The following is a 24,255-nucleotide window of genomic DNA, read 5'->3' on the forward strand; positions in this document are numbered from 1 at the left end:
CTTTCACCTCAATTTTGCCCCTCCATATACCACTTTCTGATATCTGTCCAGTAGCAGCCACCCTCTTATCTAGTTAACCAGTGTCATATTCATCCCCATTTCTTTGCATAACAGTGTTTCATGTGATATTCTGTCAAATGCCTCTGCAAAGTCTATCAAAATCATCGTGTAGCCATTTCCTTTATCCAACTCAACTGTTATTCTATTATAAAAACTTAGTAAATTACTAAGGCATGACTGACCCTTCACAAAGTCATGTTGACCCTCATACAGTATCATATTTTTATCTACCTATTCTTGAATTCTCTTTGTTACCAATTTTTTTAGTACTTTTGTCACCATGCCTGAGATACTGATTGGTCTATAATTTGCTACTGTTGTATTAGAACCTCCCATATGCAAAGGAATAAATTTGCCCTCTTTCTACTCTCTTGGAACTCTACCAGAGCTGAGACTTAAATTAAACAGTTTAGTGAAAGGCATTACCAGTTCTCTTGCACATTCTCGCAAAACCCTAGCTGATATCCCATCTAATCCCACAGCTGTATTTACATTGAGATTCTGCAATATCATAAGGACCTCCAATTCATCCACCTTCGTTCACACATAGTGTCTGTCACACTACTAAAGGAGTAACCTCACTAGGAAGATATATACTTGCAAAGTGGTCACTCAGTGGTCAGATTTCATTCGCCTGCTTGGCTAAATTCTTCTCATAATCCGATTTTGCCTTCCTTGCCATGCTGGTCACCTTTCTCTTCATATACCTTCCACAGCATTTTCTTCTTCTGCAGCTTGTGCTTTATGATATTACTCATCCATCTTACTCCTACCTGATCAGTATCCCTACCTTAGGCACAGATTTAAGCCTCTTCCTAAGCATGTCATAATCACTTGTCTTGTAGTTCCACAAATACTCCTTCTTGATAGAATATCCTCATGTTTTACAATTTTCCAAGTCAAGGCTGCATGGTCACTTTCACCAATAGGATGCAAATGTTATCACCTTGGGGTTATGAATAGCTCTTCTCCTATGACCAGGTCCAATACTCTTCCATCCCTAGTCCACTCCATCATATGCTCCCTTAAGTAAATTATCCTTTAGCAGGTGTATAAATATAGTTGAAGTCTCACATAATAATCACTCGACCTGCACTCATTGTACAAATTTAGCGATGCATGTCTTCCAGATCATCTGTGGAACTCCCTGGTCTATAGCAACAACCAACTGTATATTTTGTCTTACTGGTCTTAATCTCACACCAGATTGCTTCAAATGAACAACCACCCTCCTGCCTGTCTCCAATTCTTTTTGGTTGCATTTCATGTACTATCATCAACAGTACTCTTTTCCCCATCCTATCTTCTCTGTCTTCCCTCAAAATGCTAAACCCTTCACATTCAATCCTATAACTACATCATCTGCTGTTAGCCAAGTCTCACTAATGCATATAACTTTTGGCAGGGCACTAATCAATGCCAAAAACTCCTCCCTCTTGTTCCTGATACTTCTGGCATTATTATATAAAAATGGCAACATCCCTTTATTCCCCCCCCCCACACACACCACCTTTACTTTCTGAATTAACTAACCTATTCAATATTTTTGCTTGAGAGACTAGATTCCTCACTTGGTCATTCTCACACTCACTTGCTTCATGTTCTTTCACACAAACTCACTTGCTTCCATATTTACTAAAGTTTCCCTGAATTTGCATGTCAGCATGCTCGGTGAACAAAGCTCTCCAGACATCTAACACCAAAACCATTCGGATGTAGTCCATCCACATTGTACAAATACTTCCTTCCATCCATCCATCAAAGACAACAGGTCCACAAATTCTACATCATTTCTTTTGCATAATCTACATATAGACTCATTGGCTATCAGTGCCCTCCTCCTCAGTTTGCCTCTATCATAGTGTGGTAGGAGACTTACAATTTTCATCTTCTAACAATTCCTTTACATCCTTTTTGCATCCGGATGGCATGGCTAATATCATGAATTTTTGCACCTGGGAAATACGATTTTGAAATATTTGCATTAAGTCTCCTCTGATTATTGAGCCTCCATACATAATTTTCTCTTTTTCTTGTTTGCTTGGTTGGTCTTTATTATTTTTTCGAATCACCTGCTTTTTTTTTTCTTTCAGCCCTGCTTAATTAATTCTTGCTGCTTCTGCAGTTTTTCAATTTTGCACTTTGTCCTATGAAGGAACATTTAAGTGATTTCTTTATTAATATTATTATTATTATTATTATTATTATTATTTGACACCTCCAGGGAGTCCAAAGACTCATCGAGGGAGAGTGTGCCAACACCATCGAACGATTGTCCCCTTCCAACTACTAACCGCGCTCAAACTTACTTAACTGAGCCATTAGTAGCAGAGGCTCTACCAATCGACCAACCTTTGCCGGCTTAATATCATTTCGTTCTCCTCTATTTCCACCGCCACACGTTCGACATTAATTACATTATTTTCCATCTTACCATCAGTATTTATTGCATTCTCGTCACCTAACAGACACTCATTTTTCAAACACTTGATACATACGCTCTCTCCAGTTTCAATTTCCTTCTGCATATCTTTTAATTTTCTCAACAAATACGTTTCACATACATTGAACTGAATAAAATCCCACAAATTCAGATCACTAGAAAACATGGTCTTAGCCACCATTGTTCATAAATATCACAATAAAAATGCTATAAAGATACCAGATACTCAAAAAACATGAAAATCTACACTAATCACTATACTACACTAATTTTCTAAGGAAAAAAACAATAAAACAGATAAAAGATCCCTAATTTTACACGAGTGCTAAATTACTCAACTATTTACAATAAAACCTCGAACCAATCATTCAATTGGTTTGGCAATAATATGGGAATTATCTAAGTGTAAGCAAACAAAGTTTGCATGTGAAGTAACTTCATGACTGGGCAACACGTATATAGAGGCTAATGACCTCGCATTACTTGCCTTAGTATCCCATAATACAAAAGCACATATGTTTACAGACATGTATAATGCTATGCATTATGGGAAGGGTCACTGCCCAGATCATTTTCGACTTTTATGAGGTCTCATCATTGGGATGAGAAATAGCCAAAAAGTGTCACACCTTATACTAAAATACTCTTAATGCTCTTGAGCAGAAACGGCAATCTGTATGGATCAGCTGTTTGTTGCCCCATTATTTAATGTTTGATATTAAATTGTATGTGTCACTAATTCTCATTTGTGCTTTTTTCTCATTATCATTATTATTTAGGCCTCCATGGAATCAAAAGACTCATCGTGGGAGGTCCTTTATAAGAAACACAAGACTATCAAGACTCATTGAGGGAGGTCCCTCTTAGGAAACACAAAGTCTATCATATCACTCCTTAAACGCATTGACCGTTCTCGCTCTGACCACTCTATCAGGCAATGCATTCCATGGCCCTCCATGCAAAGAAACCACTCCTCACCCTCTTTCTCACAGTTTCCTTTCGTAACTTCCAGGGATGGTCCCCTTGTCATGACTCCTTCCTGCTGTTCAACCAAGCAAAAGAATTCCCCAATGTCAACCCTGTAACCACCTCTCAACAGTTTAAAAGTTTCAATCATATCACCTCTCCTCTCCTTCTTCTATCCACCAACCTCTGCAGTCCACACTCCTTCAGCATAATTGAAATGTTCAGATATGCACGCCTCATCTGATCTGCCTGTCTGTCCGATGCAACACAACCAACAGGTACAGTTTATCTTGTAGATACCAAGCTTATAAACTGGTGGATAAAGGAGGATTTAGAGGCATGAGGTGTTTGGAGTTCTTGTTGAAAGGGATGAAAGGCAACCTTATACTTTGCTGATGTAATAATTTTGAAATCTTGTGTGTGACTGACAGCCACTTAGTTATACTGTAAATTAAAGATGCCAAGAAATTATATTCTTGGTTTAATCCTTTATCCAAATGTAAGCCAACAAAGTTTGCATATGAAGTTACTTCACACCTGGGCAACTCGTATATAGAGGCTAATGACTTCACATCATTTGCCTTAGCGTCCCATAATGCAGATGGTGAGACTTCAATAAAGGTTGAAATAATCAGTCTGAGTAGTGACCCTTCCCTTAATGCATAGCATTATATGTCTGTAAGGATATGCTCTTTGCATTATGAGATACCTAGCCAAGTGATGCTAATGACCTTGGAGTTATAAGCATCTATATACGATTTGCCCAGTGACTTGTGAAGTTACTTCACAAGCAAACTTCGTTTGCTTACATTTGGATAAAGGAGTAAATCAAGAATATAATTTCTTGGCTTCTTTAATTTATAGTATAACCATGTGGAAAAACTGTCAACGTGCAGCAAGAAACAAGGCACGATTTTGCATGAAATCTGGACATCTCATTAAACAACCACAGATAGATACCAGGAATATACAGAATGGCAACAACCATCAAGATCTACGCTCTGCACATGAGCATTTCATTGTTATTCTTCTTTTCAAATAGTTTACTGTGATCAATACATGTTCACAACTTAATTTTTTATTTCATTAACTTTTTATTTCCTGATGATGTGAAGTACCTGTATTTCACAAAACCAGTTGAGTGTTTTAATAAATAACTGTAGTACTCATTTCTCTGTATGGTGAAAATACTGGCAATGCAATTGCATTATGTGCTCTTCTACAGAAATTTACATACCCATTTCTCATATCTTCTAGAATTTTAATATGTTCACCACTTTTAAGCCTATTATTTCAATCAACTTCATGGTACTATCTCCAAAAGATAACATTCCACCTCTATTGCTATTTGGAGTGTGCTTATTCCCTTGGAACTTCCAGTTATTCTGCTTTGGACAAACAGGCTGAGCTGTTTCTGACCATCAGTCCTACATTATCTCCAAGAAACACAACAAAATCGGGTATAGCAGAATATGGGATTACTAATGCTATCCATAGGATACTTTAGAATGACACCAAATTACTACACATGTTCCCATGAACATGATGATGATCTCTTTAAAGAAAGTTCCGAAATCTTTCTGCATTGCCAAAATTTCAATCTTAATGATACTTTCACACCAAAAATCTGGGAAATTATTAAGAACTGTACCGCTTTATCTTATATACTTATTTTTTTATATACATATAATCATGCAAGCGCAGGCACACTTCGTTTGATTTTAACTTATCAAACTTGCTACTGCATATAAGGAGAGATTCCATTCTCCCTATACTTTCATTGCTGTTTAATTTTTAATTTCCAACTGTAACACACTGAAGATGGTTCACGATGCATGAACTGAAATATTTATAATCAGTCTTCATTAAATAATTTTTCAACTATGCCTATATGTGACCTTAGTATTATAATTAAGTTGATAGTGCATGGGAAGTAGTAAAGGGATGTTAGAGGGCAGTTATGGCAGACTGCATACTTAGATTCAGGAGAGTAAATCAAGCAGGAGTTAAATGGATGAATATTATCATTAAGCTAGAGGTACAAAAAAAGAAACAATTGCGGAGAGAATTTAAAGAGAAAGGTGAGCAGCAGGCAGATGAAGTATAAGGTACAGGCCAGAAGAGTAAGTAGCATTGTAAGAAAGTCAAAAGCAGATTATGAAAGGAAGTTAACAGTGCAGGCTAAAGAGAATCTCAAATGGTTCTTTCGATATGCTGCAATTAAAAGAAAGAAAGAATGTATATGGCATTTTGTATATATGATTTTAAGGAATGCCAATGGTAGGGAGATAACTGAATCAGTCAAAATAGTAGAATTACTGAGTGAACACTTTGCAAGAGTAGGTGGAGATATTGTAGTAATGAGTGAGGCAAAGTCTTATTGGGAACTGAGGTAATTAAATGGGGATGCATAGCATATTACAAAACCTTAATGTAAATACAGCTGTGGGATTGAATATACCAGCTTGAGTTTTACTTGAAGCAGCGAGGGAATTGTCAGTACCCCTGACCATGTTGTTTATTCTAAGTCTCAGCTCTGAGTTAGTCCCGAGGAGGTGGAAAGAGCAGAAATTGCATAAAGGAGGCTCCAAGACTGATGTAGCAAATTACCGACTGATCAGCATAACAGGAGTTGTCAAAGTATTGGAAAAGTTGGTCAAGAGCAAAAATACAGGAATAGATAGATGGAAATGGGATACTGTTGGGTCCAACATTGTTTTGTGAAAGGTAGGTCATGCCTCAGTAACTTGCTCACATTTTATAATACAGTGACAGCTGAGTTAGCTCAAGGTAATAGGTTTACAGTGATACTGCTGGACTTTTGCAAAGGCCTTTGATAGGATACTACATGGAATTCTAATCAGTAAACTGTAGCACATGGGGATTGATATAGGGTTGGTGAGATGGATAGGAGAGTGGTTGATGGAAAGATATCAGAGAGTAGCTTATTCAAGAGTAGAGTTCAAAAGAAGGATGACTAGTGGAGTGCTGCAAGGTTCTGTTCTTGGACTGCTGCTGTTTAATTTGTTCATTAACGATATAGGAAAGAATCTGAAAGGAACTGTTCAGTTATTTGCCGATGATGTGATGTTGGGTAGAGCAATAGTTAATGCAGATGATGTCAAAACTTTGCTGGATGATTTGAATAGATTGGCAGACTGGGCAAATGAGAATGGATGTCAGTTTAATGTGGCAAAGTGTAAGGTTATGCATTTTGGGATGAAAAGATTATCAGCAGTATACTACATTGGTGGAACCGTACTCCAAGAAATTGACGAAGCCAGAGACTTGGGAGTGTTAATGGACAGGGAGTTAAAGTTTAAGGGGGCACATAGCAAAAGTGGCTAAAGCAGCTCATCAGATCACTTGGTTACTGAAGAATACATTGATGAACAGAGACAAGCAGGTTATTGTTCTTCTTTATTGAGCCTTGATAAGACCCCATCTTGACTACCGTGTGCAGATCTGGGCACCAGGGTTTCTTGATGATAGGAGGATGTGGAGAGGATCCAGAGACAAGTAATCAAGATGGTGGCAGAACTGTAGAATGATCCTTATAAGAACAGGTTGAGATTTGTGGGTTACAGAAACTGGTTGATAGGCAGAAAAGGGATGATATGATTGAAACATACAAATTACTGAGAAGTTTTTACAAGATTAATTTAGAGGAAATATTTCAGGACAGGTGTGTTGGTGGGAGAACTAGGGGCCCTCCAAAACTGAGTAAGAATGTAGTTAGCAAGGTGTTAGAACTAGGTTTTTTGCTTGGAGAGTAGTGAATGAGTGGAATAGGTTGCCAGAGTCTGTTGTGGGTTCAATGACTGTGACTGAGTTCAAAGTAAAGTATGATAGATACTGGCCAAATGTTGGATAGTTCTTGACATGATGTTTAGGGTCTCCCTCGATGAGTCTAAGGTGTACTTGGAGTTGCACGAATAATAAGGAAGCAGCACCTTTTTTCATACATGTATCCAAACATTCCCTACATTGACTTAACAGTCTGCTCCTCCTCTTTATTGCTCTACATCATCCACTGTTTAAGCAGGAAACTGATACCTACTTCCCCATGATATCTATTCATTTTCATAGGCAGCCATTTATTCATCTTGGATATCAAGATGAAAAATACAGGCAAGCTGACTGTTCACCTTTTCTTCCTTAGAAGAATTCAGTTCTGCAGTTGTCAGGTCAGCTTATCTCCAAGTGAAGCAGTGAATCATGTGGCTGAGTGTATAATGTCATAACTATAATGAAAACATCTGGTAATTTACCACCTTATCCTACACAATGGGGGAATGCTGAATGCATAGCAACCAAGAAAGTTTCAGAACAAAACTTGGAGTATTTTCTGTAGATAACTTACACCAACAACAAATATGATAGCTTTGATACGTTCTCTGCCTTAAGAGATTTGCCGATTATTAAAGCCAAAGAACTCCTGAATCCAATACACATCTTCTCTAATCAAGTCAACCACCAAAGTAGTGTGAAATAAAATCTGAAAAATTATAGATACATTTACTGACCCAAATTCAGTTGCAGACTCATGAGGAAAGTTTTCCTGAGATAGGCAGATACATAACTTGCACTGTTTTATTTTAAACAAAAAAGATGTATTCAAAATTAAGTATGATGACAAAACCCTGTAACCCTTATGTTTCATCAAATCATAATAATTTTTTGAAGAAATTTGAAGAGAAGTCTGGCTGTCATCAAGTTTTTTTGTGCTGCAAGAAAAGTCTGCAACTGAGATGCACAACTAGTTGCCAGATGGGTGGCCAAGTTTAAAACTGGGCATCCTTAGACAACAGATGCCCACAGGTCAGGAAGACTTTCCACAGCAATCACACTTGAAAACATCGATGCAGTACATGCCATGATCACCATGAAAGAATTGAAGTGGAACCATGTAACTTACACATTATTCTACATATTCCCCGCTGCATCATTTGCAATCCTCTGAGGAGAAATCTTTCCCTTGTTGCACAAACCAGTCCTCAGCTGCAGATATGACTTCATCATCTGAGGTAAATTTTGTTCCTTTCAAATGTTTCTTTAAATTTGGGAATAGAAAATAGGCAGCTGGGGCTCAGGTCTTGCAAACAGGGTGGATGAGGCAGACATTGAAAGCCCAAGTGTGAGCAGGTGCATTGTCCTACAAAAGCAACATGCCTCTGCTCAATATATTTATATGGACTGATCTAACTCCATAAAGTTCCTCCTCTTCATTTAGTGCAGTGTATAGTTGTTTGAGTTGTCATAGAAAATTGCACTTCTATTCTCCCCAATGATCATTGTACATATGCTTGTATTTTGTCCTAATTCATTTGCATGGATAATCACATAACTGGTTAATGATCCTACCCATGATGCATAATATAAATGTCCAAAAGAAAGTATGCTTTTGTACTGTGGAATATTGGAACTATTTCTTACGAAGTCATCCTGTTTTGGATTATGTTATTCTTGCAAACAATTTCATATATCTCTCTTGGCTGAATCATTCTATGTTTTCTTTAAATTTTTATAGCTGTGTCAAAGGTTCTTTTCTTGATTCGTAATTGTTCATTGTTTATTGAATGAACTTTCTATATTTGAATATTATTTACCTATGTAAAAGCACTTAATTTTGATTTATTTAAAACTAACTTTCATATTCTTCTTTTCACAGGCTATGCTAACTTTCATATTCCTCTTTTCACATGATGTTCATTTTTCAAGTCATGTTTCATGCTACTCTTATACTCTTGTATTCTGAAACACTGTGAAGATATTATTATCAACTATGTCATAGTCATTAAGACTTTTCTTATTTCTTGTGTCTTTTGTCCATGTGAATTTGTCTACATCTCTATGTTATGACTATTCAAAGTCCTTGACAGAAATCAGACAGATTACCATCAGTGTTAGCTTTTCTCCTTTTTAAAATAGTTTTGATTATGCTATTTTAAATTTGCCTACGTTACTTGAAACTGCCCATGCAAGAAGATTTATTTTGTGTTTACTGCTGAACGCTGTAGATAGTCCTCTTTTGTACTAACCATTATTGCCTGAAAATAACATCCTATGGTTATTATTTAGCTAGAATTTTACCTATTTTATTCATCTTTCTCGTATTATATATTTGGTTTAATCCTTTATCCAAGTGTAAGCAAACAAAGTTTGCACCTGAAGTATTTTTCAGGACTGGGGCAACTCGTGGCGAAGGGTCACTATCCATTGGTAACGACCTTTCCCTTAATGCACAGCATCATACATGTCCGCAAGGAGATGTGCTTTGCATTACGGGATACTAAGGCAAGTGATGAGAAGTTATATCATCTTTGCCACGAGTTACTTTAGTCCTGAAAATACTTCAGGCACAAACTTTGTTTGCTTACACTTACTTGGATAAAGGATTAAACCAAATATATAATTGGTAGCATAGCCAAATGAAAAAACTTTCATCAATCTTCATCCTAGTAATACTATCTACATCAATGGTGTATATCCGCAGTTCTGCAATGTTAAGTCTGAGTTTGTTCGCCAGCTTACTTTTCACTGTTCACCTTGGTTCCCTGATATAAACAGTGTGTGTGAGGGGGGGGGGGTCATTTAACTGGGCGATACTCCAGGCAGCATAACATATCACCACATTCTGACATTATTTTGTTATTGGTTTAAATACAGAGTACAATTTGTTGGCTAAGTCACCAGTTGTGGCCCATTTTTATTCATTTAGAATGCAGGTGGATATCATCTGATGGTATGTGCTACAAGATGGTGAAGAATGGAAGCTGAAACCTAATGCCCAATTATAATTTTTCCTTTAAACGATTGCACAGAGACCATATCTATTTCAGCAATTTCTTTCTGTGATAATGCAAAGACATTGCAAATTACAAAATTTTTTCAGTGTAATAGTTCCTACTTGATTAAAATAACCCTCTCCTTTTCAATGAGAGACACCTAACAGTACAGTACAACTTTCATTTATAATTTGATTTCTTCTTTTCTGTATCATCTGAAAAGTGCAGTATTGTCAAGAACTGTGTAATTCATGGTTTCTTTTCTTTTCTTATGGGAAAGATATTATGTACATGTTATTGTTTACTTTTTTTTTTTTTTTTTTATTCAGTGTACTCTCAGTTATCAAGTTAATGGAGGGGAAAAACATCCTGTAATAGAAAAACATGGATCATCTGAACTTTATATTTTATAGGGTTTTACAAATATAAGAAGCGATTATACTTATAACAGTTGTTACTGTATATTTATACACATTATTTAATCAGATAATCTGTAATTTTTTTTTTCTTTTCTAGACTTTTTTTTATGGAGTGTACAGTTTGAAAAATTATAACAGTAATTATGTTGCTAAATTATTATGCTTTGAAACACCCAGACTGCTCCTTTAGACTGAAAAGTGTGCTCTTCTCATGCTTTCTAGAGATGAGTCACAAAACCACATATCTACTTACATGAACCAAAATATTGATACTTTCTCAGTATGTTATTTCTTTAATAAATTAAAGAATGTATCATGCATGGACATTCTGACAAACCAAATAATTCACACCCAACTATTTGAGATTATACAATATTTAGTTCATCAGTAATGTGGAATAAAATTCATTATCCTCAGAATTAGTGCTTTCCTGAAGTTCATTCAGCATTACTTAAACTTTTTTTTTTTTAAATGCAAATAGATTAAACATTTAATATATTTCAACAAAGATTTGATTTTTCATTGGATTACCGTAGATTAAAAACAGTAGATTATTGTAATATTAAAATTAGAACTTATTATCAATTAGAACTTGGTTTGTTTTTATTGTGACCAATTTTGATTATCAGAATAATCAAAAAATATAATATTGTTGCACATTATATGATTATAAAGTAGGAGTGTAGGCCTCACACTTTGCAATTAGCATTAGCTTTGCTGATCCAGGTATAACACCAGAATATTAACTTCTGATATAGTAAATTAAAACATAAAGACCATACAATCTGCAACTTGCTGATTTCATTTTTAGGTTTTGTGCATTTTATATTTTATTAGAAATAAAAACCTCTTGACATAGGATTCTTCAGTGAGACCTGTTTCAGTTGAGTACTTTAATGTTTAAAAATAATCATTTATTTCCTGCTGTAATGTACTATTTATTAATTATCAAATTATATCAGGTCATCTGTTCTTCAAGCTCAATATCATCAGGCTTCTTCTTCAGTAGCCAGCGTCCGTTCCACTAGCATAAAACCTTCTTCTTCTTCTGGACCCGTAATCCCAGCACCTCCCCGACCAAAACCTCCTAGTATTCAGTCCCAAAATATATCTAGGCCAAGCAGTTCTGCTAGTAGTCCAAGTCCAGAGAGCAATAGTATTTGCACCCAAAATAATACCTCACCTACTAGTTACATGAGACCTAGATATGGCAGCATACAAGACACGCGACCATCAGTTGCAGCTGGCTTGTTGGAATGGGCTCGATCAGTGGCTGCTATTGCTACTCCTCCACAGAGACCTCCACGTCCTCAGGCATCTCCTTCTTCTGCATCTCCTGCAACTTCTAGAACACAGGTAAGGATATGATTGCTAACAAATTTTACTACAGTTTCAAAATTTGAGTTTCGAATTTTATGTAAATAATGGTACCCAAGCAGTGGATATTATGCATCTTAAAAAAATAATAAAAAAGAATCCTTTAATGTTTTTTTATTGCCATAGAGAGTAAGAGAGGCACTATTAGTCCTAACTAACTTTTTTAAAGATTTGAGAGCATCCACTCTTTGCTCTTAGCCATTACTGATAGCTAGTCCAAGGTTATCATTGATTTCATAGTATGGTAGACAACTGCATCATTTCATGTTCCCTAATTCTAACAGTGTATATCATACAAGGCTTTTTAAATTTTTATGTGATCATTACTATTACTTTTTTTTATTAATGCTGTTACTATGATATTACTTTTTTGTCTTGTGTGTTAAATTCTTTATTATTATTACAGATAATTCCAAGACAGAATGGTACGACTCCTCAGTTACAATCTCCCAGTCATCTTGCTTGGATTGGTAGCTGGACTACAGCTGGATCCATATCAACACCTTTACCATGTGGGACGATGGCCAACAGTCAAGGATCTACTACAATGGCTGCTTCATATCCCTCTCCATCAAGTAGTGGAGGGCGACCTTTACAGTCTTGTGGGAACTTCCCTACTAGTAGTAGTACAGGCAGCATCACACAGTCATGGCATGGACAGTCACGTACCAATAATCATACATCATTACTTCCCCAAGCTGTATTGTCAGCTGCTGTAGCACTCACCCCACCAAATGTTTCAGTGGGAGTTGGAGCTACTGGTGGAACATCTCATTCAAACGTAGTATCACAGAGCAAAACAGATAAGGTAAATATACAAAATAATCACATTGTGTAAAACATATGTGCATCCAGTTGGAAATAATTACGTCATCAAGGTGCCATCCAAGTGTTATATTTATTTAGGCAACTGCACTTTAGTACATATTGCAGTGAATAATTAGCTCTAATTTCTGCTAAAATCAAAAATTTTACAGCAGAATGCAAACACATTGCTTCTTTATCCAGTCAGATGGCCAAGAACACCCAACAAAGCCAACATGTGGTGAAATTGTAGGACTAGGTATTCCTATCTCTCTCTCTCTCTCTCTCCCCTGCATTCATATTTGTTACTGAAGAGTGCGTCTGCATGATTGTGCTTAATGCCATTGTATTAATACCTGATGATGCTGATTTGACTTCATTGAAATATAAGACTGAATAATTAAACATTTTTAATTATGAAATCTACATTGTTAATTTCCTTAAACAATATATGATGTTGGAGAATCAACGTATTAGCCTAAACACCATGATTTGATTGTATTTTAAATTCCTGTCTTCTAAAGTGATCCTGACTGCTAAAATCCATCTAATATCTCAATCTTAATATGTGTTTCTTTTCCCATTTTTGTTTCAGTTATACTGTTAAATTTTGAGTGACCATATCTTCGATTAGCTGTACTTAAACATTTTTGAATGTTAATAATGTTTGATATCTATCAATAGATGCAACCTGCTCATTATAGATTTCCTCAGAATCTCATATCTATGGTTACTTGTTGACAAAGTGCTATATTTGTTATCTTTATGATTACCTAAAATTTCATCATTTCTATTGTGGCATGGTCACTTAAACAGAATGGGAGAGGAAAGATTAGCAAAACAAGTGTTCTCTGCCAGGTTGGTAGGGAAAAGATCCAGAGGAAGACCAAGATGTAAATGGATTGATACAGTAAAAAGCACCTTAAAAAACAGAAATATATGATCTGATAATATTGGAAACTTGACAAGTAACAGATTGATTTGGAGGAAAACTGTAGATAGAAAGTTAGTGATTATGTAAGTTTTTCATGTAGTACTATCATATCCTGTACACCCCTTGAGGGTATATGGCAGTAATTTGATGATGATGATCTAAAATATGGGCTGTTTATCCATGATACTATTGTAATATAGGATAAGCAGAAACTTGGGGAGAAAGATGAAAGAAAGAAACTTGTTAACATTGGATTTGACAACCTGTAGATTGTACTCTAGAAAATACATATGCTGTTCCTTTAGAAGGCAGAAATATAAGATCTAACAATATTCGGAGTTTTGACATAACAGAGTCATTTGGTGGAAGATGTTGATAGTGATTAGTAGTAATGTAAACTTTTTGATGTATTAATGTGACATTATTCTGTACACCACTTGAAGACCACTATATACCACATATCAGAATTTGACAATGATATATGTATGTTTTAACAGATTCTTAGGAGATTGAGAGAATTACACTCCACTTCTATTGAATAATGACTAATGAAATAATTTTGAAAATTTAGTTTTACTAGCATGAAAATGAATAATCATTATCAACAATTACTGAACATACTACCATGTTAGAGAACTTATTTTAATAATATTAAAATAAATCTGATATTATCTTCAGGAATACACAGAGAGAGAGAGAGAGATCATGTTTCAAGTGACCATGCACCTGAAACGTGACACTGAATTGACCGGAAAGGCACCCAGTCCTTACATCAGACCAAAACATGGTATAAATGTAAATTCAGGGAAGTCTGTGAAATGATTATCAACTAACTAAATCTTAACAAAAATGACAGCCTGAAAGTTCCAAGGATTTGGATAGCTAACTACAACTCACATAACATTTGGGAAAAAGAAGAAAATAGATTTAATTGGATAACAGTACAGTTAACTTTCAGGCTACAAACAGAAATTTTAAATGACTCGACTATAGAAAACTAATAACTGCTGGTTTAGTTTTTACCTATGAAATTATTTTAGTTTATTTTTTTCCACCAGAGGTCAGGCTAGTGGTTGATCAAAGTAGTTATTTTCAGTCCACTGTACTATGTACCATTGTAGCTTGTGATCTTATGTATACATATGTATTCCTGAAAATGACTTTGGTATAAAGGTCAAAATGTTGAATTTTATTTTAATATAATTAAGCACATTATAATTAATTAACAATAATTAATTATTATTGTTAATTAATTAACACATTATAATTAATTATTGGTAACATAATTATTGATAATTATTGTTCACTGGATAACCTTGAAAGAAAGAATGAAAATTAATAAAGTTATCAACTCCATATTGAAGAATGGTTTGGAGATCCAGAATTTCAGATTGTAGAAGCAGATTGAGGTCTTAGTGACTAGTATAGTGCATAGTTTGTATATGCTGATGATAGTACAAAGTATAGTACATGCTGATGATAGTACACTACATCCTCTTGAGAAAGAGGATGTAGCGTACTATCATCAGCAAAACTGTGTATTGAATATGTAGTCTGATACAGAAGGTTATTGTTATATAGAGGGATAGGAGTAGCTGGGGGAGGGTAGAACAAAGCCCTGTAGACTGCTATTATTAACTATGATCTGAGCATAAAGATTCTTGTACCACAACATGTAATGTTCAGTTGGATTGAAGGCTGTCAACTCAGCTACAGAAGAAAAACCATATGATGAAAGTTTATTTAGTATATAGAAACTGATTATATATATATATATATATATATACACTAATGCTAGAAACATCAGGAATTAAGAGTTGATGTTTTTAGCATTGGTTAGTGCACCTCACCAAAAGTTACAGACATTAATGAGACTTGGCTAACAGCAGATGATGTAGTTACAGGGATAGAAATCCCTGTAAATACTAAATCCATCTTGTGATGGATTTAGTATTTTCAGGGATGATAGAGTAGACTGGACCGGGGTGGGGTATTGTGGATGTTAGCAGATGAATTGCAGCCAACAGGAGTACGAGGTATTCAGGCAAATGCAGTTCTTTTGAGTCTGCATGGTGTGAGATTGAGACCAATAGAACTGAATATAAAATTGGTTGCTGCTAATAGGCCAGTGATGATGGGAAGACATGCATTAGCAGATTACTAGAATGAGTGCAAGTGGAGTAATTATTATGGAGGACTTCAACTTTGGAGACATAGATTGGAAGGAGGAAAGATCACATAACAGGAAGGACATGGAATTTATACACCTACTGAGAGGTCTCATCAGTGGGACCTCAATAAAGGTCCTGCTGATGAGTGGGACCCTTCCCATAATGCATAGCATTATACATGCCTGCAAGGAGATGAGCTTTGCATTATGGGATACTAAGACAAGTGATGTGAAGTCATTAGCTTCTTATACAAGTCCTGAAAATGGTTCAGCCAAACTTGTTTGCTTACACTTGAATAAAGGATTAAACCAAGCATATAATTTTTTGGTATCTTTAATTTATTGTAAGGAAGGCAAAATCGGATTATGAGAAGAAATTAGCCAAGCAGGCAAAAGGAAATGCCAAAGAGGTTTTTTGTTTTGGTTTTTTGTTGTTATGTAGCAAGTAGGAGGGAAAATGTTCATATTTTATATGAACAACTTCATCCTCTAATAATTAAGGGGATACAAATCCCTTGTTGTTCAACTGCCGGTAAGCAAAACTCTAAGATCGAGAACTACGAATCTATGAGTTTCATATATACCGAAAAACTCTCGGTGAATCCAAGTGTAAACGACCACTTGGTAGTACAACACCAAGGCAACTCGAAGCAAAGGTGGAGCAAGCTCCCTCACTATCCTTGATATTTTCTCATAATGTAAAAACACAGTCTCTAGGGGATGTAATACTGTAATTACATTATGAGAAGTCACTACCCAGACCGGTTTCAACCTTTTTTGAGGTCTCATCAGTGAGTAGGTAGAGGTCACTGGATAGTGACCTCTCCTCATAATGTAATTACACTATTACATCCCCTAGGGACTGTGTTTTTACATTATGAGAAAATATCAAGGATAGTGAGGGAGCTTGCTCCACCTTTGCTTCGAGTTGCCTTGGTGTTGTACTACCAAGTGGTCATTTACACTTGGATTCGCCGATAGTTTTTCAGTATATATGAAACTCATAGATTCATAGTTCTCGATCTTAAAGTTTTGCTTATTGGCAGTTGAACAACGAGGGATTTGTATCCCCTTAATTATTATTAAGGATGCCAGAAAAATAGCCGTTTGGCTTTATGTTATAATATACAAACACACCTTTATGGCATTCGTATAGTAAAGGTATGTAACTTCTTTTCACTTAAACCTTGTTATCTTCCAGGTCTACCTACTCACTGATGAGACCTCAAAAAAGGTTGAAACTGGTCTGGGTAGTGACCTCTCCTCATAATGTAATTACACTATTACATCTCCTAGGGCTATGTTTTTACATTATGAGAAAATATCAAGGATAGTGAGGGAGCTTGCTCCACCTTTGCTTCGAGTTGCCTTGGTGTTGTACTACCAAGTGGTCGTTTACACTTGGATTCGCCGATACTTTTTTGGTATATATGAAACTCATAGATTCGTAGTTCTCGATCTTAGAGTTTTGCTTACTGGCAGTTGAACAACAAGGGATTTGTATCCCCCTTAATTATTATTAAGGATGCCAGAAAAATAGCCATTTGGCTTTCAATTTATGGTATAATTTCATCCTCTGTTTTATTTGTGCTTAACCATTTTTTATAGGCCTTCCTTTTTTCATCTATGATTTTCCTTATTTCTGGATCCCAGTTACGAAGACCATTTTTTTCATTCCCAAGATTTTTCGGACTGAATCTCCTAAAATATTGCAGAGATGATTCCACTCTTCATTGATAGATTCATGTGAGGGTAGGTGCTGTAATATTTCATTTATTTTTTGCCGATATAGTTTTCTTTTATTGGAGTCGGATAATGAGCTGACTTTGGACCTAACGTCTCAGTTGTCTAATGGATACTGGTGCTTTATCCATCTTGGGGGGAACCGTATTGATGTCACACACAGATAATGTTCTGATTCAATTTCAAAATCTCAGAAGACTCTAACACCCAGAATAATTCTACCTATTTATTGTTTGCTATAGTACAATCTATAATATTTGGTCCTCTTGCTGACTATTTGAATTTATGGATGCCTTTGTGTTTGAACATTATATGCATTATTTTTAGACTGTTGTAGATAGAGAATTCGATTAATCTTTGGCCGTTTCTATTTTTTTACTAATTCTCCAGAGTTCCGACATGATTTTGGATTTTTATATTGCCTACATGAATATTTAAATCGCTCAACAGTAATAATAACATGTCTTTTTTTTTGTTTCTGTTATATTTTGGAGTTATGAAAGTCCAAACATTCCTCCCCTCTTTCCTCATCTGCAGCTTATAACTCAAGAACTGTGAGATATTCTCTGTTAAGTTTCATTCTAAGTTGTAATATTCTTTGTTTGCAGTATTTATACTTATTATTATTGTCTCTAAGGAATTTGTGAATATTGATTGACACTCCTGCTCTCTGGTCCTCTTATGCTCCACATATAGATATGTATGTAGTTATCGGTTTCTTTGGTTCCCTGATTTTTCTTCTTTGTTTTAGTCAATACTGCTATTTTAATTTTCTTTTGATATAGAATTTCATCTATTTAGTTTTCTTTGTAAGATAAGCTTCTTACATTGCAGGTAGCAAAATGTGTGATAATCTTTTTCCATTTGGTACATTTAGCTGGTCTAGGGTCATTTCCATTTTGAGCACTCCCTGAATTCTTTCTTTGAGACTTGAAAGTAATTAGAATACATGTGAATTTGTTACTAGCCGAAGCACAATGTGTCCAATGAGATCATATGAGGTAGACTGCTGTTTCTGGCTGTTGGACCAGCCTTAGTGGTGGTGGGGGATTCCACCTTAAGGCAACTAGGCTTGCCTTTTTTTAGTGAAAAGTGGAAATTACAGCTTGAGAGGAAAGAGTCACCCCTTGCCTTTGAACTGCTCTGATAGCATGGGGGGGGGGGGGTTAAGATGTAAGAGAGAGCAGAGAAGAGCAGAAGACCAGTCTACAGATATAATATACCTAGTGTATGTTGTATGAAGTAAGATCAAGTCTAGCTCCAGTATCTCAGATTTGCCATACCATTACTCACCATTGTGAGCCTCTGAGATAGTTATTGTTTTTATGGGAAGGGAGAGTTTGTAAACATATCTGCTTGTGTGAGCAGGTTTCCTGTATACTGAAAAGAACAGGTTCCCATTAGGCAAGCTGTGACAAAGGTGCCTAGAAAGGCCAGACTATTATTAGTTTCCTTTTCCATTGTAAATTGGATTCTAGGGTGAAGGCTATTAAGGTGACATCGAAAAGTACATAATGTTTCTGGGCCATGAGACCAAATAGAAAAGACATCATCTACACATATCTCAACCTGACAGAAGGTTTGAAAGGGGCTGAGTCAAGAGCTTGTTTTTCAAAATTTTCCATAAATAAATTGGCAAGAGGAGATCCCATAGAGGTACCTTCTATCTGTTTATAAATTTTGTTTTTCCAAGAGAAATAACCAGAATAGATAGCAAAGGAAAAGATATCAAGAGTGGGAAAAATTTTTTTAATGTTTTTTAAGAGAATATTAGTGAGCAATGAGGTGATGACAAAGCTCGGTAGGATGTCATATCATTATTAGTTATATTTTCAGTGGAGCCTTTAAAACGGGAAGAATTTTTTATGTATAATGTGGTATGACCAGTGGGGGGAGGGGGGGCAAGAGATTTTGCTTACTATTTGGATAATGTATGGCAGAGAGAAACAGCGGTATCCACATAGGGGGAGGAATTGGGTTTATGAATCTTAGGCAAGCCATATACCTGGAGGATGCACCTGAAGGGGTTGAGTTTTTTTGTGATATCAGGAGGCCAGGAAGAAACATTTTTGAGTAGGCTTTTTAATTTCTTGATATGCGATTTTGTGGGATCATAATCTAATGGTCTGTAGGTGGAGTGGTCTCTAAGAACAATATCAATTTTCTTATTATATTCACTGGTGTTGAGGATGACAGCTGCACTTCCCTTGTCAGGCCTAGTAATGACTATGCTGTTATCTTTATGTAGTTTTTTGAGGGCATTGAGCTGACAGGGAGATAAATTTCTTTTCAGAAACAAAGATCTAGAAGGTGAACTGGTGACGTCAAGCCCAATGTTATTAGCTATTTCAGCAGCTAAATTACAGATACTGCATTTGATGATGTTGAACATTAGGTCTGGTATCTGTACTTGTTTAGGTGGAGTGGCAAAATTGTGGCTGAAACTTATGACCTAACGGCAGATTCATTAAGCCTATTTGATGACATGTTAACTACAGTATGAAGAGCTTGCACTTGAATGGGTTTACAATCCAAAAGTGTGTTGTATTGATTTATATCTTTACTTTTTATTTTCAGGAATTCTTTTTTTGAGCTGACGCTTCTGAATATTCAAGAGAATAGTATACAGTTCCATGTTGAGAGCTTAGACTATTATGAGCTGATGGTTGCATTGATAGTAACAAGAATGGTGCATGTCACTGTGATCTGTTCACATAGCAGAGCAAAACTGACACACTTGTAGATACAGAGGGCTTTTTTGGATTTGAAATTGACTTTTGATTTCATGCAAGTAGGTAAAATTCCAGTATTCCAAAGAAAAACCAGCTGGTTTAATTGTTTAGACTAGGGGTTCTCAAACTGTGGTACAAGTATTCCTTGGGGTTATGGGGTAAAATTTTTGTAGGTATGACGTGAGAGCTCAAAACTCACTAGATCTAGTAACAAAGTCACCAAGTTGGCAACACTGATACTGCAATCATCTCACTAATTACCCAGTAAAATGTTTATAATTTTATAAGATTTGTTAAATTGTTTGTCACTCTTTGTGTTTATCGATATATGTAATTTATGAATACAAAATTTAATGTGTGTGTGTGTGTTTTTTATTTTATTCCCATTGTTATATTATAACTATAGTTTTATCTATCTATACAAGGGGTATGCCATTTTTTTGTTGGGGGGGGGGGGCGTGAAGCATAAAAAGATTGAGAACAACGATCTAGAGAGCTGAAATTACGCAATGACCGTTCAGCTTCATCACGCGATATATTTGAATCTTTTAGTGACAATGCTTCTATAATTAAATTAATTATTTCTTGCGAAATCATGTCCTAAGCTCCCAAAATCCAGTTGCACAACTGTTCTAATGATGGACTCTTAATCTTAATCCCCCCCACACACACATGCAATCCAAGATCAAGAAGAAGTCGGTGCCCTCACTCCCACATTTCCTCTACTGGTTGCTTCCATTTCTATGCATATGATTGGTGCGGTATTAACTAAAGATCGCGCGATAAAGGCAAGCTGATGAAATGCTGATTCTGTTCAACCGAATTCCAAAATATCTGAAACTGCCATAATAACATTCACTATCTTTTACTTAAAGTTTTAAACTTTTTTTTGGTGTGTAAACTTTATATGCGAAACTTTATAATTACTTTTTTCGTAAAGTAAAATCAGGGGTGTGAGATATCTACGAGGGCAAGTTATATTCAAATAAATATGGTATATAGAGTTCCTTGTTCCTGCAAGTTGGCCTACTATGGACAGACAGGAAGATCTGCCACCATCTAAATGGAAAAATATAAAAAATGCATCTGTAGTCATGACATCTTGCCTTGCAGACCATGCTTTGGATACAGCTCACAGAATCAACTGGAAAAAGTCCATGTTCCATCACAGTAAATTTTAGAAGAGAAAGACTGTTTTTGGAATATGCTGTTGCTGCTGCACTTAAAAATCAGCCTAATTTAAATAAATATGGTTGCATAAAATTTCCAAAATATGGGAAATATTGATACTTCAAGATCCCATTTATATTATAGGCGGCCAACAGATGTCCTTAGAGAGTGCCCACCTGTTTCAGTTAGTCTTGTACTGCCTTTGTGTGTGTTATGTCTCATTTTATACTCCCTGACTCTGTCTTTCTGTTACTGAGATGAAATATTGGAAGCATTAAATACTATTTTTAATTATTTCCTTGTGATGTTTCACTTCATTAAACTTTTATCATGAATGTTGTTAGTCTGGGTCTTCCATGGTGTGTGTCTTAGGATTCAATGGAATTGTCCATGCAATAATAATAATTATAATAATAAACATGTCTTTCTACCATATCTGATCAGATACTTGAGTGATATCAAGAACAAAAGATTACTGAAACTTTTCATGGCATTTATCAAAGGCAGGTTTGACATAAGCAAGAATATCCTTTATTGATAAAGTGATGGAATCCACACGGACAATCGTTTATTAGTTGAGAACAGTTTTCAAGTGTTGCAGAAGTTGAATATTAAAGGTTTTTATTATTACTTTGGAAATAACTAAAGTGAGCACTATAAATTATCTACACGTAAACACAAGGAAAAGTATTATTTATTCAATAAGCTGCCAAACATTTCAGTTTGAAATTAAAAATTTATCATCAGTGGCTTAAACAACGTTTTTTTACAAGGTAGAATGCAAACAATTGATTTATTCAAAATAGTACAAGCCACATGATGTCAAGTCGCTAATAGTGTTATGCTTTCACTGAAGAAAAGGTTAATCATAAAAGTGTAAAATAAATAATTATATAATTATTATTATCATACAAAAACTTAATTTATAATATCATACTAAACAGATCATTAGATAGATGTGATAGATGTAGTATCCAGATGGTTTCTTAGGAACTTCTGTCTTCGTAAATATCATTATTGGCCTTAATTATAAAAAATTATTAATGTGTTATTCAGATCAAACTTTCCTGTATTTTTGACAAGGATAGGCAGTCATTCCAATTCAAGTTAGCACGGTAAAGTAAGACCTCAGCATTCTCTTTAAATAGGCATTCGAATTTATACCAACATCTGTGTAGAAGGCGAGTTTCGGACCAGAGAATGTTGCGGTCTGCCTCTATTCCATGCTGTGCTAATCCAGACTTATTGGATTTGTTGTGAAGAATATAAGACTGATGTTCTTATATTCTTTTTTCTATTGAACGTCTGGTTTTCCCAAAGTAGGAAGGCTGTTAGTCACATGAAATTTGGTATACACGAGGAAGAGACACAGTTGAGCATTTATCCTTAGACGATGGGAAATACGTGGATAGTTTATTAATGGGAATATAAGTAGCTACTAAATCATATTTCCTCAGAATTCTTGAAATAGGCTCTGAAATGCTGGAGATGTATGGGATTGGAACTCAACGAATTGAACTTTTTATGATTCCTATCATTTGAGAAGGATGATGTGCAGATTGTTGGAGAATGTATCGTCCATAAAAAGGGGTTTTCTCTAAACTGATGATATTAAATTACCTGATGTTGAGCAGATGAGAATAATGTCTAAAAAAGATAATTTGTTTTCCCTTTCAATTTCCATAGTGAATTTGACAAGTAATCTGACAAATTTTTTAAAAAAGAATGAAATTTGCTTATATATGATTTCAATAGATTTGCTAAATACTTGACTATGCAATAAGTAGGTGAATCAATACAGTCTACAATTGGACGGAGAGGAATGTGTTATGGATTTTTTTTTTTTTTCCCATGAATAAAGAAAATTATGAGAAGGCAGCGATTCGTTGATGTGGGCGAAGTGAAAAAAAAAAGTTACTGGAGGCCATAAACAGTATTCCAGTTGAACTGGAAAACATTGGGACAAGTACATTAACTCACATGGAGAGTACTTTGAATGAGACTTGAATAAGGTATTAAAAACTTAAATAAAATTTAAAAAAATAATTCCGGTTATTTTTGAACATCCCCCCCCTCATATATATATTGCTTTATATATGAGGGTTAAATGTTATTTTTTTACCTTTCTTTTATATATTCTTAATAAATAACAAAATATTACAGGCAATAAATCATTTGTACATTCATTAAACCATTGTTTGTTTTTATGAATGTACTGTTTTTAAATAATTATTGATTGTTTTAAAAAAAAAGTAGATATCTTAATCTGAAAAACTGAGAACTTTCAAAGAAGATACGTTGAATTCATTCCATATATAATATATATATGTATATAGTCTTGTGAAATTGGGATGAAACTTCGTGTCACTAAGTAAATAAATGTTATACACACACACACATTTATATGTATGTGTCTTCCCACTCTCCTAGAACAAGTGTTTTTACTATAACTCCATATTGCACATTTCATTATTATTAGCTCAATACAAGGAGCAAACGTAACACCAGAATTACAACATCATTGTGTTGTTGGCATTGTCTTCGGTGCCTGAACAGATGAGTAGTAATTAAAACGCAACTGTTACTGAAGAAAGATTGATTCTAGCGCCCAAAGATTCTGGCAGTTTGGGAGCTAGAATCGATCTTTCC

At 35.3% G+C, this 24,255-nt stretch overlaps 1 protein-coding gene across 1 annotated transcript in view; it reads left to right on the forward strand.

Annotated features, from left to right (window-relative positions):
• The window catches only part of POSH (SH3 domain containing ring finger posh), a 552,023-nt gene that overhangs the window by 404,328 nt on the left and 123,440 nt on the right, over window positions 1-24,255 (forward strand). The window contains exons 11-12 of the mRNA XM_090395956.1: window positions 11,639-12,032; window positions 12,460-12,861. Of these exons, the coding sequence (XP_090252082.1) occupies window positions 11,639-12,032; window positions 12,460-12,861 (796 nt within the window). The remainder of the gene's footprint in view (window positions 1-11,638; window positions 12,033-12,459; window positions 12,862-24,255) is intronic.

Source organism: Typopeltis vanoorti, chromosome 7 (assembly GCF_054136105.1).
Source record: "Typopeltis vanoorti isolate ZY-2024b chromosome 7, IOZ_Tvanoo_1.0, whole genome shotgun sequence".
In the NCBI taxonomy this organism is placed as follows: Eukaryota; Metazoa; Arthropoda; class Arachnida; order Uropygi; family Thelyphonidae; genus Typopeltis; species Typopeltis vanoorti.